This window comes from Delphinus delphis, chromosome 11 (genome assembly GCF_949987515.2).
Source record: "Delphinus delphis chromosome 11, mDelDel1.2, whole genome shotgun sequence".
NCBI lineage: Eukaryota > Metazoa > Chordata > Mammalia > Artiodactyla > Delphinidae > Delphinus > Delphinus delphis.
Window position 1 is genome coordinate 3,668,761 of NC_082693.1, and position 17,073 is coordinate 3,685,833.

The 17,073-nt window shown below is 50.4% G+C and overlaps 1 protein-coding gene and 1 long non-coding RNA gene across 8 annotated transcripts in view; one reads left to right on the forward strand and one right to left on the reverse strand.

Moving 5' to 3' along the window:
- Positions 1-10,612, reverse strand: part of IQSEC3 (IQ motif and Sec7 domain ArfGEF 3) — a 100,923-nt gene extending 90,311 nt beyond the window's left edge. For 5 of the 6 annotated variants that reach the window (XM_060024106.2, XM_060024105.2, XM_060024109.1 and 2 more), the window contains exon 1: positions 9,952-10,612. In XM_060024106.2, coding sequence (XP_059880089.1) covers positions 9,952-10,484 — 533 coding nt within the window. In that variant the 5' untranslated portion in view covers positions 10,485-10,612. Of the gene's footprint in view, positions 1-3,589; positions 3,699-9,951 lie in introns of those variants that run through there. The other variant, XM_060024110.2, reaches the window with a different exon arrangement.
- The window catches only part of LOC132433411 (uncharacterized), a 31,318-nt gene that overhangs the window by 542 nt on the left and 13,703 nt on the right, over positions 1-17,073 (forward strand). Inside the window, exons 2-3 of one of the 2 annotated variants that reach the window (XR_009521131.1) lie at positions 2,632-2,768; positions 8,414-9,941. This is a non-coding gene — a long non-coding RNA (uncharacterized lncRNA). Of the gene's footprint in view, positions 1-2,631; positions 2,769-8,413; positions 9,942-17,073 lie in introns of those variants that run through there. The other variant, XR_009521132.1, reaches the window with a different exon arrangement.

Genomic DNA, 17,073 nt, shown 5'->3' on the forward strand with positions numbered 1-17,073 from the left:
GGGCCCAAAGGCGGGCAAAGACTGATTGTCCCCTTTGGGCAGAGAGGACACCGAGGTCCAGGGACGGGGGAGCGGTTTGCTGCAAGCTCACACTTGGGGTCTGTGAGGGTGGGCACAGCAATTGGAGCTCGGGAGTCCTGGCTTCTGGCCTCAGTCTAGCTTCTGGGCTCCCTCCCCACCCCGATCCAGTGCTGTGCAGCACGGTGCCTTCACCTGCCTCTGGAATTCCCTTTGTCCCTCACCCACGGGCTCTTATGAGTTGAGTAGCTCCAGGAATGTCCAAGATGCCCAACCAGCCGGTTTGGAAGCACCAGGGCATCTCCGTCTGTAAAGACCAGACTGTGCACTGGAAACGCTGAAACTAGACATAGGCAAGAGATTCCCAACTGCTCTGCAGAGTTCTGTTGCTGTTGCTGTTTTAAATAATCATTGTGTTGGATTGATGTGTTGAATGAAAATTGTGGTCGTTTGGAATCATTTATCACAGAAGAAATGGTGGAATTCCCTTGCCTCTCTGCTGGGATGGGGAGTGCATTCCTGACTGGAGGCAGGGGGACAGCTGGTTTGACCTGACTTGTCCAGCCCAGAGAGGTCATGGGCGCCAGTCCCTGGCCACAGCTAGGCCAAGTCGGGTGCAGGGAAGATCACGCTGCAGCTAGGCATGCATCTTGCTGCTGCTGGTACCTGACCTTCCAAACAAAATGCGTCACCAGACCCCCAGATGTCTCGCCCCTATGCCGCCCACCATCCGGGCAGCCTTTTTCCCAGGAGCTCACAGTCTCCAGAAGCCAGGTCTCCTTCACGCTCGAGGCAGAGTGAGGGGTAGAAAACGGGGCATGGGGGCACTGTAGACTCGCCCCACTTTACAGACGGGAGGAACTGGCTGGCCAGAAGAGAGAAACAAGCACGCAGAGAAAAGGAGAAGGAACCCAGAGTCCTGACAGGGAGATGAGCCCCGGGGGTGGGGAGACAGGGAGAAGGCCTGTGCTGTGTGGTGGGATCCTCACCCCTGTCCCCCAGCCCAAGTCAGGAAAACGCTCACCCACACTCAGACGCACCCCCTCAGTCCCACAAACGCAGCCACGCTGGACTCACATCTAGTCGCCTCCCGGCAGGGTCCTAACGTCTCCCTGACCAGAGCTGACGCCACTGCCTGGCAGAGAAAGAGGAGAGGCCTGGAGCCTGCTGCTGCTTCCTGTTGCTTCTCCCAGGCCAGAGTGGGACCCCAGAATCCAGCTCTCCTTTGTCTCTTTCTACCTGGAGACATGGCCGTGATTCCGGCTTCCTCTCCCTCCCATCCTCATAGGTCCATTTTCCATTTCTGGTTCAACCTGCTGACAGGCCGTGTGTGTGGGTGTCTGAGGTGAAACACTCCAAGGGCTTTCTCATGCTTCATTCTTTTGTTTGGCCGTGGCGGGATCTTCGTTCCCCAGCCAGGGATCTAACCTGCACCTCCTGCAGTGGAAGTGCGGAGTCTTAACCACTGGACCGCCAGGGAGGTCCCTCATGCTTCATTCTTAATGCAGCTCCCCAGGGTAAAGACTGGACTGGGCAGAGGCTGGGGGCAGAGCGGGAGGAGGGCTCTCCATGCTCACCGGTAGAATTGAGGTGGGATCTGTTAGCTGCAATGGGCACCCAGGTCCCCCTCACTCCCCAGATGGCCTTAAGAGCTAAGCCTCTGATCCAGCATTTCCCAGGTGCTCCGCTGCAGAAACTGTGCTCGTGGGCCAGAGCACAGCCCACCCCCTGGTGGGACTCCCTCCAGCTGAGACCTTCTTCGGCCCTGACTCCATACCCGCTCCCTCCACTCAAGCGTGGACGGGCCTGCCTGTGCCCTACGCACTGAGAGTTTATTCCTCCCAGCATCACTCATCACACACCTACTGGGTGTTGAGTTGGCCTCCGTCCCCCATGCTGTCCATCCCCACCATGACAAACCCCAATAGAGCTGTGTGAAATGTTGCCACCCAAAAAATTATTTTAAGGGCTTCCCTGGTGGCGCAGTGGTTGAGAGTCCGCCTGCCGATGCAGGGGACACGGGTTCGTGCCCCGGTCCAGGAAGATCCCACATGCCGCGGAGCGGCTGGGCCCGTGAGCCATGGCCGCTGAGCCTGCGCGTCCGGAGCCTGTGTTCCTCAGCGGGAGAGGCCACAACAGTGAGAGGCCCGCGTACCACAAAAAAAAAAAAAAAAAAATTACTTTAAGAGCCTAGAAAGGATCAAAAGTGCTTACCAAGCACCAGGATGCTCCTTAAATTCCTGCGTTATGACTTTTACACATGAAGCTCCTTGGGGAAGTATTCCTTCTCCAGCCCAGATAATTACTTTTTCAAGACAAGCCAGTGTGGGAGTGAGTGCCCTGGGTCCCTGCCCTTTGCTTACCAGGCCCAGGCAAGGCAGTGCTAATTCTCTGCAAAATACAGTGGAGGTGAAGACCGTTTAGACTGTCAACAGCGTCCCCCATGAGCCCTTCAATGCCTTATAAGCCTGCTGCCCTGGCCGCCAGGCATCCTCCTCCCTTATCAAACCCGCCCTTCAGAAACTGCTCAGATGAACTCTCTCATGCTGAAGTGCAACAGTCTAATAATGTCTAATAAATCTAATAAATGTGTTGGTTTTTCTCCTGTCCTAGGAGAATTTGCATTTTAACAAGGGGGATAACCTTGAAGTACCCAAAGGAATCTCTACGTGTAGAATTGCTGGCATAGGCGAGATATTCTGGAAGGCAGCGAGACCCCCGTGGAATGCCTGAAGCCCCCATAACTCGCGGTAAGTTTGGCCATGCACACCCACAGAGCAGTCCTGACTGGTCCTCTTGTTCCCCCACTATATTGACGAGAGTACTGGATGAAGAGTTTAGAGAAGCTGAGTTCTATACCTAGTTCGGCCACTAACCAGCTTGGAAGCACTAGTCACTTCTGTCTTGGGCCATAGTTTTCTCGTTTGCCAAATGAGAAGTTCGGTCCAAATGACCTAACAGGACCTTTCCAGCTCTGACATTCCCCTGACTCCCCAGAGGGGCTGGGGGACCCTGGTCCAGCTCCTAAGGCCCTCCAGCCCCTGCAGCTGTGGCCCGGAGGAAATGACCTGCCACCGTACAGCGTGAGGGTGTGGGGCAGGGGGGCACATCTCTGGACTTGGACAGGCCTGCAGGCCCCCTGTCCACAGAGCCCGGGCCCCAGCTGGCAAGGAAAGGGAGCGCTCAGCACAGCCCAGGCATAAACATCACAGAGTTACATAACCCTCCAGATGGGATATTCCAAACAGCAACAGCACGACAGCCTTTGCCCCACGCCGTGTCTCAGCACGCACGCGCGCACACACACACACAGAGCCACGACCACCTTGCCACCCTTTCTTTTCCGTTTGTTTTGTGTTTTCTAGAAGGTATTTCATCTAACAGAGCCCTTACGAGAAGAAACTCCTTTACCCTCTGGGCTTGACCAGGAAAATCAGAGTCCTCCTCCAGCCACCCTCCCCCCCAGCCTCCACCAGAACCCCACGTCGGGTCAGGCCTCCCCTTTTCCCGGCCCCTCCCTGCTGTTCTGTCTCACTTTCTGACCTCGGAGTCCTGCAAAGTGCGGTTCTACCTTGTCCTTTCCATTCCCGGGATGGAAGAATTTGGAGCCATGGATTTAGCTCTCATTCCAGCAAATGGGAGGCAATCTCCTGGTTCAGACTCCAGTCCCCCACTCTCCACTTTTGTCCTTGTCACGTCTGCGTACTAGATGAGACTGTAGTTTCCCCATTTAGAAAATGGATGAGGTCATTCTCATCCCCACGGGGTGTTGGGTGGTAACTCAGATCCCTTCAGTGTCCTTAAGAGAAGTGCAAACAATCTGAAAATGCAACCGAAGAAATTTAGGTTGGGCTTAAGGAAGCATTTCCCAGCTCTACGGTTGTGAGACCTCATTATAGATCACTAAGGGGTGGTGATCCTGCCTAGCTGCATTTGAAGGCAAGCGCCCGTTCACATATCTGGAATAGCTTGGGTGCACGCTGTCCAGAGGTAGGGGAGTGGTTGAGGAAAGGTCACTCTAGATAGGTGGCCTGGAAGAATTCCTGAAGGAATGCTGAACCTGTGTTCTCCTCGATAGCTATGGTCTAACTCTGGATGAGCCTTGGGCCCTGGTTTCTTTATCCATAGAAATGTTACAATATATTGAGCACTTACTTTGTGCCTGAAACAGTAAAAAAAAAAAAAAAAAAAAAGTTTAAAACATCCCTTTAAAGTAGATATTATTCTTCATATCATAAATGAAAAAACCACAGCTCAAAGAAGGTACACCATGAATGTAAGGTGTCCCAGCTGGTAGGTGGTAGAGCAGGATTCATACCCAGGTATGCCTACCTCCAAAGCCCATGTTCTGAACCACCGAGATCTTGAAAATTCTGTGATTCTGTGGTTTCCTTAAGTTCCTCTTGGCCTGAACAGCCTAAGTTCTCCCTCACTCTACTCCTGCCCCTTTCTGCTGCTTAATGCCCTCATTGCCTGAAATGGAGAGGCCACTCCATTCCTGCGTGAAAACAAAACCCTTAGCAGCCCGTGTGGGAACCCGCACTTTGTGCTTTAGAAGCAGAGGAGGAAGGCGCTGCAGTGGCCCAAGCCTCGGAGATCCTGCCAGATGGCCTTGCATTTGGGGATCTGCCAGATGCAATGAAAGCATCCCCAGGACCTCTTACTAAGAAACCCCTTACGTGGGATTTCAATCCAAGATCCAGGCCTCTTTCCAGACCAGGGTCCAGCTGCTTGTCCTGGCTCTCCCCACTTTTTCATGTCACCCTCCCTTTCATTCACTCTCCCCCCACCAGACCTGACCCCCATCTGCCGTTTTTCGTAAGTGATCTTTGAAACTCAGGCCGCATAGATATTTGCTGAATCAGCAGGACCAACTGCTGCTCCTCCCACTGGGTTTCAGGCCAAGAGGAAGACGCGCCAAATGCCTGTGCAAGGGCCTCTGGTGCTGCCTGTGTGGGCCCAGGAAGGGCTCCGGCTAGGAAGGAGGTGGCTGGGGAGTAAGGCACACGGGCTGCTGAGCAGCAGGGAGGCCGTCAGGTTTTCCTGAGGCTGGGGTGACTGGTTTCTTTTTGGATGAGAGGGAGGGAAGAACGCTGGTCCAGGCCCTCGGAGAGGCAGGGGACAGCAGATCGTCACCAGTGCCTGCTCCGTACCAGCTGCTGAGTGAGCAGAAGACACCCACGCCCTCCTCTCAGTGAGCCTTCATTCGGCCCCCTTTTCCAGGTGAGCAGCCCGAAGTTCTCTCCTCGCTGAGACAGGAAAGAGAAGGAGGACAGGCAGGCCGGGGAGCCAGGCAGTAACGTTGCTTCCTCAGCAAGAAGGGCTTTTGGCCGCAAGGCAGAAAGGACCCGGGCACCAGATCTCTGTCCCACGTTGATGGGTTTAGCCTGGTCAGGGGAGGGATGATGGGGGGAGGGGCTGTAGGTCAGAGGGTGGGATGGTGAGCATGCGTAGCACAGACATCTCTGTGGATCGGCTCCTCCCGGCTCCGTCCCCCTTCCAGCTCTCCTTGGTTCTCGCTATTCTTGACATAAGCCCTTGACGCCAACCAAGGAAACCTCTCTGGGCTCTGAACATGCTTTGTATGCTCACCCTCTTAACCCCATTCTGTTCTGATAGAGGATGGCTCTGCGCACCTGCAGTCTGCTTCCACTTATTTAGATGTTTCTAGATCTGTGTCTCGAGTGTGTTGAGCAAGGACTGTCGGCATCTTTCCTGTCTTTTTGCAGCACAGAGTGCAGGATTTTGAACGGACCAGACGCTTGATACAGTAGAGTTGACTGACAGACAGACCGTCATGCTCTCTTTTTTTTTTTTTTTTTTTTTTTTTTTTTGCGGTACGCGGGCCTCTCACTGTTGTGGCCTCTCCCGTTGTGGAGCACAGGCTCCAGACGCGCAGGCTCAGTGGCCATGGCCCACGGGCCCAGCCGCTCCGTGGCATGCGGGATCCTCCCGGACCGGGGCACAAACCCGTGTCCCCTGCATCGGCAGGTGGACTCTCAACCACTGCGCCACCAGGGAAGCCCCCCGTCATGCTCTCTTAATAGCTCCCAGGAGGGGCCAGTCTTGGCTGTCTGCCACCTCCAGGCAGACAACCCTGACTCAGTAGGAGCAGAGATGCCGGCTCCAATCAGCATCTCAGACAACAGGCTAAAAAGCACGTCCAGTGGTCTTCCAGCCGTGCCCCGGCCTCCAGGTAGCATGAGACCGTGGTGCTCAAAAGATGACTCAAGATTCAGTTTATGCTTAGGATGGGAGCAGAGAGGAGGAGACTTCCCTACGCAGCTTAAATGGAAGCAAAGGATGGAAGGAAGAAAATACAGGAGAGGGAACATATTTGAGGGGAGGGAAGGAGGGTAAGAGCAAAGGAAGAAAAAGGAGAAGGGGGAAAGTAGGGAGGAAGAGGAAGGCTGTAAAGAAAGACAAGGGAGGAAGAGGAGAACACGGGAGCTATTCGGACTTCATGGTGCCTTGGAGGTAGGGAGCCCAGGGTAGGTGCTGAATTTGAATTATAAGGCAAGAATCTTTGCCACCCTCCAGTAATCCTCTGCCTGTGGGCTTGGGGACTTGGGCAGACACTGGGATCCACTGGCTCTAAATGCACGGCTGGGTGGGTGGACCAACATGTGCTCAGACAGAGAAGTTGTGGCCACACTGAAGCCAGGAGCTTCAGGTCAGGTCATGTGCTTTCATGACGCGGAGGGGAATTTTGCCAGGTCAAGCTGAGGCTCTGGCTCCAGCCAGGAAAGGGATAATCAATTCTGTAGATGCTGTGAGCCTTGATTGAAGAAATAAAGAGGAGGAAGCTAGATTGCTGCTCTCATTAAGAGGCAAAGGCAGTGGGGGCTGGAGTTTAGCGAGAGCCAGGAAGCAGCAGAGAAAGAATTTTAACCCCTCGGGTGTTGTTCTTCCGTCATGCCTTTGAGCTCACCCACACCCGTGTTGTTGCTTCCTTGGCCCGATGTCCAAGGCCATCACCTTCAGTAGCTCCCTCAGCTGAAGGAGGGAGAGAGGCCAGGTTGCCTGTTAATGCAGATCTGATGACAGCTAAACAATCTATTATTTCCCAGCCCCAGGGTCCCCAGGGCTCCTGCTTCTCCTGGATTTGGGGAGGAAGATGAGTTCTGGGGCTAAGAGATAAGCCGTGCGGTGAGGCATCTCACGCTGCCTGGCCCCTGGTAACCCTCACCCACCCCTCGGCAACCTCACCAGAGCTGCATTCTCAACCTGATGAGTCCAGAGAAGGGGAAGTAAGAAATGAGAACGGATTTCAGCAAAATTATGACCCAGGGACCCCCTCCGCTGGCTCTTCCTCCTACGTCAGCATGCCCAGTAGAGAACTGATTCATCAGGGAGATCCCCAGGAGAGGCCCCAGGGAGAGGGCTGCTGGCTCAGCTCTCCCTCTCCCCATGTCACCCGATCCATGGAGAGGTGCCCCTGCCGGCCGCCTGCATCTAGCCCTACACCACTGAGAGGCTGGGCAGAGGAGGACAAGACGTGCAAAATTGGGGTCGTGGGTGGAGAGCAGGGTGGGGCTAAACACCTAGTCAGCAAAGATGATTCCTTCCTGAGATTCTGGGGGGGAAACTTGGACTGAAGTTAAGCAAAACAGTGGGAAGAAATGGGTGGTCCAAAGGGCATTCAATCCGTCTTGATGTTCATGATTTCCCATGCGAGAGGGGAGGGAGCTGCAGGAAGAGTGAGGAGGCATGCGTGTCTGAGCTCCCTAAGTCTCTGGGTGTCCGGGCTTGGGGAGCAGGGGGGAAAAGCTGGAGGATCTGGAGAAAGGAAGGAGTTACTGCTGGGTTTAACCTCTTGGTGCCTGGCACAACTTCCCGCGTGAAAGATTTCCAAAACTTCCACTCTCTTCCACCATCTTAACTACTTATTTTTGTTCTGCTCCCTTGGGAAGCAAAAGCAGGACAAGGGAGAAGGAAAGATGAGGACATGACGGTTTCTCTCCAGTTTTGACATGTGAGGATGGGTAGGAATCCAGGTGATTCCTAAAATCCCTGGATTCCCAGCAAGAGCACCTGAGCAGGAGAGTTTGGGCTCTTTAAGCCACCTTGGGGGCCACAGCAAAGTCTTTATCCAAGAAAAATGATCTTTCCTCAACCGGTCTTGCCCACACAGTCCCCTGAAGGGATGCAAAGAATGTGGGGACGTGGTGGAGGAGGAGGGAGACACCAAAGGGCGTGAGGAGCGGAATCAGGTGAAGAAGCACAATTCCCACGAAGCCGTGGCTACCCCCGGGAAATGGAATGGAATAGCTGCCCGTATTTGGGGAAAAAGCCACATAATATCTTGGATTTTTTTTCCTTTTTTTTTTTGCCTTTTGCCTCTTACTGAGCCATGGGCACTGAGGGAAAACTGACTTTCTGCTTTTTCTGCCAGATAAGGAAAGAAAACCATTAAACTGAAGGAAGGGCAAATGGGCCATTGAGGAAGGTAGGAAGGAAAACCACATCTTCTTGGGACTTGCATCAAATGCTACGAGATCATCCTGGATCTTCTGCCTAAGGACCCGAAGTTCTGGTCAAATCTACCCTGTGTCCTGACCCAACTTGTCTAACTCTGCAGTAGATGCGAGGAGAAAATGAGTCTACATCAAGTCTTCACAAGTAGCCTTAGACTAAAGCACGCCAAGCCTGCTGAAGATGATTCTTGGCTCTCCACCCTTCCCACCCCCTCCCCCAACTCCCTTAGCATCCCCATCGTCAGGGGCAGGCGCTGACTAGGTTCTGATTTCCCGTGAGGTGTTCTTCTATCACCTGTCTAATGAGAGAAAGGAAGCTGACTTGGTCACAGCCTTCCCAATACAGAGGAGAGAATATTCCAATCCTCTTTCATCTCTTCTCCCCATATCTCTAGTTCATGGACATTGGGCATAAAGAAAGAGCTTGAAGTCCTAGAGTTTCTCATCAGGGGCTAATGAGCATATTTCTCTCTGGACCTAACATGGGATTCCAGTCATCACCAAATAACCAAGGGGAAGCAAGGTTTGCAGTCACCAGCCACAACAGAGATTTAAACAGGAATTCCACCCAAATACCATCTCCGCAAGCCAACTGTCTCTCTCATCATTATCCCCTTTCCACGATTGCTAACACCCAGCACAGAAATCCTCCTTGAGTCAGAGGAAAAAGCTGTAACCAGACTGAATCCGGACACTATAAAGGGACCCTCTATGGGCCTGGTGGGTTGTTACCTTGCACCCCTCTGGGTCTGTGGGCATTCAGAAGAAAGGTGCCCACTCAGGTCAGAGCAGAGTAAGCGTGTCCAGATGAGCCACTGCTGGCTTGGACTCCCACTGCATCACTTAAACAGCCACCTCGTTCCTCTGGGAAACGCTTTCTCCCACCCTTCCTCTTCCTCTGTCTCCAGCCCCCCGCCTTCTCACATCATCCTGCCTCTCAGCCTTGTGCTCTGCCTTCTGAATCCCCTCAGACCCCAGGTCTGCTGTTCCTGGACCCTGCCCTTTTCAAAGCTCTCAACACGTCTCTTTGCCAAGCCTCTGTCTTTTTCATAGCTCACTCTCCATTCGAATAATTTTACTACCCAAACTCCCATCCAGATTTTTCCTAACTTGAAAAGATTCTTCAACTGTTCTCTTTCCTTCAGTTTAATCTGCCCCCCGGTCTTGTCCCCTTTAAAATCTGCCAGTTTCCAATAACCCTCATTTCTTTCCTCCTTTGCCCCCAGTGATGGTTGGGATACTCCCGTTTGCTCCAACACCTCCCAAGCCCTCTCAGACACTGATCTCATTCCCTCCTTTCCCCCAAGCCTCCTTGACACACTTCTCCCCGCAAGCACACTGAAGGCCCTAGTCCTTCAGTCTCGGGTGCACCCCACTTCCCCCTTGTCCCCTCCTCACGCCCGTTTGCTTCCCTTCCTCCCGGCACGTTGGTCCCCGTGCCGCCTTCCCCACTCACTCGGGTCTCCTGCTCAGGACGCCCTTGCCGAGGGCGGCGGGGGATTTGTGCTGAAGGAGGGTTCCAGCAGCGGCGCAACAGCTCGGGGGACGCTCCTTCTCCTTGTCGGCGACGGCCCCTGGCCCCGCCGGGTGGTGGTGGGGCGGCTGGGATGCGTGAGCCCTGCCGCTGGGGCCCGGCTGGGGCTGCGCCAGGAGCTGTCCGTGGTGCTGAAGCGGGGGCTTCTCGGGCGCGGTGGGCGGGAGCTGTCCGTGGTCCCGGAGCTGTTCCTGGGCCCCGGAGGCGGCGGTGGCCGGGGTGGCCGGCAGCGGGGCTGGTGACGGGGGGACGAGCCCGGGCGGAGGCACGGCTTGCAGCAGCTGCTGGTGCTCCCACAGGCTGCGGTTCTCGGCGCTTAGCTCGTCCAGCCGCCGCTCCAGCTCGTCGATGCGCTGGCGCTGCGTGTGGATGAGGCTCTGCTGGTTCTGCACGATGGCCGTGAGCTCCTTGAGGTAGAGCACGGCGCGCACCGGGTTCTCCAGCAAGCTCTCCATGCCGCCCGCCGCCGCCTGCGCCCTGCCTGCGCCTGGGCGGGCGGCGGGGATCGCGAGGGCGCGCAGGAGCCGAGCAGCCCCGGCGATCCGCTCGCCTCGCTCTCCGCCGGCGCCGCGTCACCGCCACACAGACATTCACACACGCACGAGGGGCGGGACCGCGGCGCCAGGGCCCACCCCTCCCCTCCACCTCCCACCTCTAAGCTTCGTGAGGAGTCTCGGCTTCCTGCAGGGCTGGCGGAGGAGCAGGATAAACGAAGGGACCCGGGATGGATGAGCGGCAACTGGCGAGAAAGGGAAAGCCGGCCAGGCGGAAGCAGCGGCACTGGGAGAGTGCGGTGGGACCGGTAGGAGAGCAGAAGCAGATGCGGAAAGAGGAGGAGGAGAGCGGCTGGGAGAACGAGGAAGCGCAGAAAGGAAAGGTGGTGAAAGGAGAGAGAAGTGGTCTGAAAGGTCACGGGTTCTTTTTCCTATGTCCAGTCATCCCAGAGGACGAGGGTCCACCTTAAAGACCTTGTGAGGAGAGGCCACACGCTCGGCGGTCTGTTCTGCTGGGGGCTTCCCTGGATCGGGGGGATCAGAGGACAGTAAGGGACCCCAGAGAACAACCGGTCCTACCCCTCCAGCCAAGGAGAAAGTTCGGGTGGGAAGGCTGTTTCCGCTGGATTTTGTCTGGGAATGAGACCTCAGGACAGTTTGGGCCACTCTAATGGGAACACAGACTAAATAAACCGGGCCCTCTGTGTCACAGGGCTAATGCTTCCAGAAACTTCTTAAGAGAGCATTCTGTTTGAAAAATATTTATGAAATGCATACTACACCGAACACTGTGCTAGGTGGTGGTAAGATAAGGATGACTAGGACGGACTCTTTGGCTTCTTGACGCTTCTGATTAAGTAGGAGAAACAGGTAATAAATATTTAATTTCAATAGAAGGTGGTTGTTGTAAGTGATAAGATAGAGATTGCCCAGAGCGCTATAGGAGCCCAACAGCTTGGGGATTTGGGAAGGCTCCTTGGAGGGAATAACACTTGAAGTGGGAAGGATTTTCTAGAAAGGGAGAAGAGCATAAGCAAAAGCTCAGAGATAGGAATCCGCATGGACTGAATCATTCATTACTTTCTACAATACACGTACATAAAACACACACTAAGTGCCAAGTAACGTACTAGGAACTATGTAGTTTAGCCCTAGCATGGACCATAAGTTATAGTTTCTATAATCAAGATTACAGCCTAGTAGATACGGCACGCACATGAATATCTAAAATACCAATCAAAATTTCTGTAAGGGCTCTTCAAGCCAAGTGCCGCAGGAGTTGGGGGGAGTGGGAAGTTGTGTTTGACTATGGTGATCTGATAAGGCGGAGGTGTTATTCAAGCTGGGCCTTGAGGGATGCGAAGTGTTTCAACAAGTAGAACAGAGGAAGACAGGGGAGATATGTCAGGCAGCAGGAAAAGACTAAGGAATGGAAATAGAGCACCTCCGTTCAATCCAATCTGGCAAAAAAATGACCCTTTCCTCTGGGCTATGAGTACCCTTAGCATATCTGTTGTACTGTTGTATCTTGCACCGAGGTGGGCCACCAGCCTCCCTATGGACCTGCTGTTCCCCCCCAGAGTAGGCATATCTGTTGGTACCACGTGTCCCGTGAGCTGGGCCAGCCAAGCCCGTCTGGTGCCAGACTTGAATGACATTATAGGAAAGGATCTGTGCTCTGCAAATAAATATATTGGTTTCTCTGCACTTGCGTTTTTACTGTGCTTTCCTCCCATCCATTTTCCTAGCAGACTTCCTTTTGTAAAGAATGCGTGAAGGGAGCTTAGCCACAGCTGAGCCAGCTTCCAGGCGGATGCTTTGGTAGTGACCAGTATTCCAGCTGAGGAATGGAGGTTGAGCGGTGGGATGAGGGCCCACAAAAACTCAAACACTTTTCTTCTGAATTTTCTTTGCTTGCCTAGTTGATTTGTTGTCTAAATACGAGTTGGGTGTTCATAGAAACCAATACCGTTTCTATAAGCAAAACAGCCTGCAGCATAATTCTCTATGGAGCTGGTTTAAAACGCAGATTTCTGGGCCCCGTATTCGTCCTGCTGTGTTGAAATTGCTTGGAATGGGGCCCAAGTGTTTTCATATTTTTAACTTTTTTTGTTTCATTTGAAAAAAACTTTATTGGGTTACAACTCACATGTAATAATACATACCCACTTTGAGTGCACGGTTCAATGAATTTTGACAAATACATACACCTTCTAATCAAAATTTCCATCACTGCAAAAAATGAGGTTACTACCTCATGCCCCTTTGCAGTCCGTTGCCGTCATCCTCATCCCCAGTCAACCACTGATCTGCTTCCTGTCAAGACAGATTAGTTTTGCCTGTTCTAGAATTTCATGTAAATGGCAATCATGGAGTATATACTCTTGTGTGTCTTCTTTTTTTTCCCACAGCATAATATTTTTGAGGTTCATCTATTCTCTTATAGGTATCAATAGTTTGTTCCTTTTTATTTCTGAGTAGTCTTCTATGGTATGGGTAAACCATAATTTTTCTACTCACCTATTAATGGACATTTTAGTTGTTTCCAGGTTTTGGTTATCTTGAAAAAAGCTGCTATGATCATTAAAGGACAAGTCTTTGTGTAGACATATGTTTTCATATGTTTCATGTTTTATGTTACATGTGTCTTATCAGAAGGAAAAATCTAGAATTGGAGTTGCCAAGTCATATACTAAATATATATATATATATATATATATATATATATATTTAACTTAATAAGAAACTGTCAGATTATTTTCCAAAGTGGTTGTACAATTTTTTATTCTGACCAGCAGTATGTGAGAGGTTCAGATGTTTTGCATCCTTGCTAATGCTTGGTATTTTTAGCCTTTTTTTTTTTACTTTATCAATCAGGAGTATATTAATATGGCTTTAGTAAGTATTTCCCTATTGAGTAATGCTGTCGAGTATCTTCTCATGTGCTTTTGGCCATTTGGCCATTATCTTCCTCACCCACTGTTTCTAGTGAATTGTTTGCCTTATTTTTGAGTTGTAAGAGTTCTTTATTTATTATGGAAAGTAGTCTTGGCCAGATGTATGCACTGCAAATATTTTCTCCAGTCTGTGGCTTACCTTTTTTTTCTTAACATTGTCTTTTGATGAGGTTTTTATTTTGATGAAGGAAAAATTTTTTACTTTCTTTTATAGTTCATGCTTTTTGTGTCCTATCAAAAATTCTTTGCCTGTCCCAAGGCCAAAAACATATTCTGTGTGTTCTTCTAGAAGTTTTATTGTTTATGCTTTTATGTTTAGGCCTATGATCCGTTTCAGGTTAATTTTTGTGTTTGGTATGATGAGTCAAATTCCATTTCTTCCTTAAATGTTTGACATAATTCACCACTGAAGCCATCCCAGCCTGGAGGCTTCTTTGTGGGAAAATCTTTAGTAGATATGGGGCTATTCAACATTCTCTCTCTTTGTGTATCCATTTTGGCCATTTGTATCTCTGGTAGGCAGAATGACCTCCCAGGATGCCTTTGTCTTAGTCGCCAAAACCTGTGACTATGTTAACTTATATGGCAAAAGCAACCTTAAGTATGCGGTAAAGTGAAGGATCTTGAATTGGGAAGATTATTCTGGATGATCTGATGGGTCCAGTGTAATCACAAGGGTCTTTGTAAGAGGGAAGCAAGAGTGTCAGAGAGGAGATGTGACAACAGAAGCAGAGGTCACAGTGAGGCAATTGCTGTCTGGAAGCCAGAGGGCAAGGAATGCAGAAGCTGGGAAAGGGAGGGAAACACATTCTCCTCCAGAGCCTCCAGAAGGAACGCAGTCCTGCCAATACCTTGGCTTTAGCGAGGTGAGATGCATTTTGGATTTCTGGCTTCCGGAACTCTAAGGTGGACGGTGAATTTGTGTTGTTTTAAATGGGGGAATTCCCTGGTGGTCTAGTGGTTAGCATTTGGCACTTTCACTGCTGTGGGCCTGGGTTCAGTCCCTGGGGAACTAAGATCCTGCAAGGCGTGTGGCGCGGCCAAAAATAAAAGTCATCATCTTTGTGGTAAACAGCAGCAATAGGAAGTAGATATAAGTGTCTTTTAAGAATGTGTCCATTTCATCTGAAGAGTCAAACTTATTGGCATGAAGTTGTTTATAATATTTTCCTATTAGCCTGTTTTAAAAATCTTTTTTAAATTTTATATATTTATTTATTTTTGGCTGTGTTGGGTCTTCATGGCTGCACACAGGCTTTCTCTAGTTGCCGCTAGAGGGAGCTACTCTTCGTTGTGGTGCATGGGCTTCTCACTGCAGTGGTTTCTCGTTGCGGAGCACGGGATCTAGGCGCGTGGGCTTCAGTAGTTGTGGCATGCGGGCTCAGTAGTTGTGGCGCACGGGCTTAGTTGCTCCGCGGCACGTGGGATCTTCCTGGACCAGGGCTCGAACCCGTGTCCCCTGCATTGGTGGGCAGATTCTTAACCACTGTGCCACCAGGGAAGTCCCAGAAGGTTTGATTATTGACTGTGGACCTTTCTTCTTTTTTAATATAAGCACTCAAAGCTCTAAAGTTCCCACCCAGCACTGTTTTTGCTGCATCCCACAAATTTTGTTTTCATTTTCACTCAGTGCAAAATATTTTGTAATTTCCCTTGTTACTTCCAAATCTTTCTATTCCCGATTTCTAATTTAATTCCTTTGTGGTCAGAGAGCATACTCTGTGTGAGTTCAATCTTTTTTACATTTATTGAAACTTCTGGGCCCTTTATATGGTCCAGTCTACAGCCTGTTTTGATGAACGTTTCATGTGCAAGTGTCTGGTAGCCACTCCAGCTTTCTCATTGTTAATGTTTGCATGTGTGATAGGCAGACTAATAGCTCCCCAAAATGTTCATATCCTACCCCTGGGAACCTATGAATATATTACCTGACATGGCAAAAGGGACTTTGCAGATGCCATTGAAATTAAGACCCTGAGGTGGGAAGAGTGTCATGGATTATCCAGGTGTGCCAAATCTAACCACCTGATTCCTTAAAGGCAGAGAACCTTTCCTGGCTGTAGGCACATGGAGACATGACAACAAAAGAATGGTCAGGGTAGTGTGATGTGAGAAGAACTAGACCTACTTTATTTGCTTTGAAGATGGAGGAAGAGGCCATAAGCAAAGGAATGTGGGTCATCTCTAGAAAAGGCAGAGTAACTGATTTTCCCCTAGAGCTTTCAGAAAGGAATGCAGCCCTGCCAATGCCTTGATTTTAGCCCAGTGAGACCCATGTTGGATTTCTAACTTACAGAGCTGTAAGATAATACATTTGAATGGCTTAAACCACAACATTTGTGATCATTTATGGCAGCCCCAGAAAACTAATACAGCACGTTACATTTTTCCCATCCTTTAAATTTATCTGTGTCTTTAAATTTAAAGTCTTTTTTCTTATAGATAGCATTTAGTGGTGAAAATACAGTATCTAAAATGAAAGTTTTACTGGATGGGATTAAAGCAGATAAACACTACAGAATTTTAAAAATCAATAAACTTAAAGATATAGCAACAGAAACTATCCAAACCGATTGATACTATTCCACAAGTCACTGAGTCTCTATTTTTTTTTCCCCAGTCTTTCTTTCCCTCTGAGCTTTGTGAGGAGAGTTTTACCCCTAGAAGTGCCACTTAGTTCTTGTTTATATCTTACATTTCTCACCTCATTATGTTTTTCTCCTAGTTTGGGTCTCACTTTCCTGCTTCTTCACATATCTAGTAATTGTTTTATGCTATGCTGGACATTGTGAATGTGACTTTGTCGACTGCTGGATTTTGTTGTTTTCCTTTAAAGAGTGTTGCGCTTTGTTTTTGCAAGTAGTTAAGTTACCTGTGGATCCACTTGGTCCTTTCAAGACTACTTTTCAGGCTTTTTTGAAGGGCCAGTCTAGAGTAATCATTATTCTAGGGCTAATCTATCCCTACTGCTATGGTGCGATCACTCTGTCATCTGATTGAACACCTTCAAGGTCTCTTCAGTCTGGCTGGTCAGAGCTCTAATCTCTTCCAGCCTGTGTGAGCCCTGAGAATTGTTCAGCTTAAACCCCGTCATTATTTGCTGAGTCTTGTAGAGTTTTACCCTGGATGTGTACAGTTCAGTGTTTAGCAACAGACTCAAGGGGGCTCTCTGCGGATTCCTGGAGCTCTTTCTTCGCGTGACTCCTTCTTCTCTAACTCTGCCCCGTAAATTCCGGCCACCTGAGCCTCCCCAAGCTCCAGTGTCTGTGACCTGAACTCAAGAGAGATTGTCGTGCTCTGCTGTGGTCCCCCTCCCTGCATAGCAATCTCCCAGGTGGCAAGCCAGGGCGATCAGGGCTCATGTAGTTTGCATTCCTTTTCTCAGGAACCATAGCCCTTGTGCAGCTAGTTTTCCAATGTCTGAATATTGGTTTTTAAATGTATGTGTATACTGGAATATAACAATTTTCTAGCCGCCGATAGAAGGGCAAATGCAGTCCCAGTTCTTGGCTTCTGGCCAATTTTTTATGGCCGGAAGCCAAAAACTACATGTTTAATGAGCACCTCAGGTGATTCTGATGCACCTTAACGTG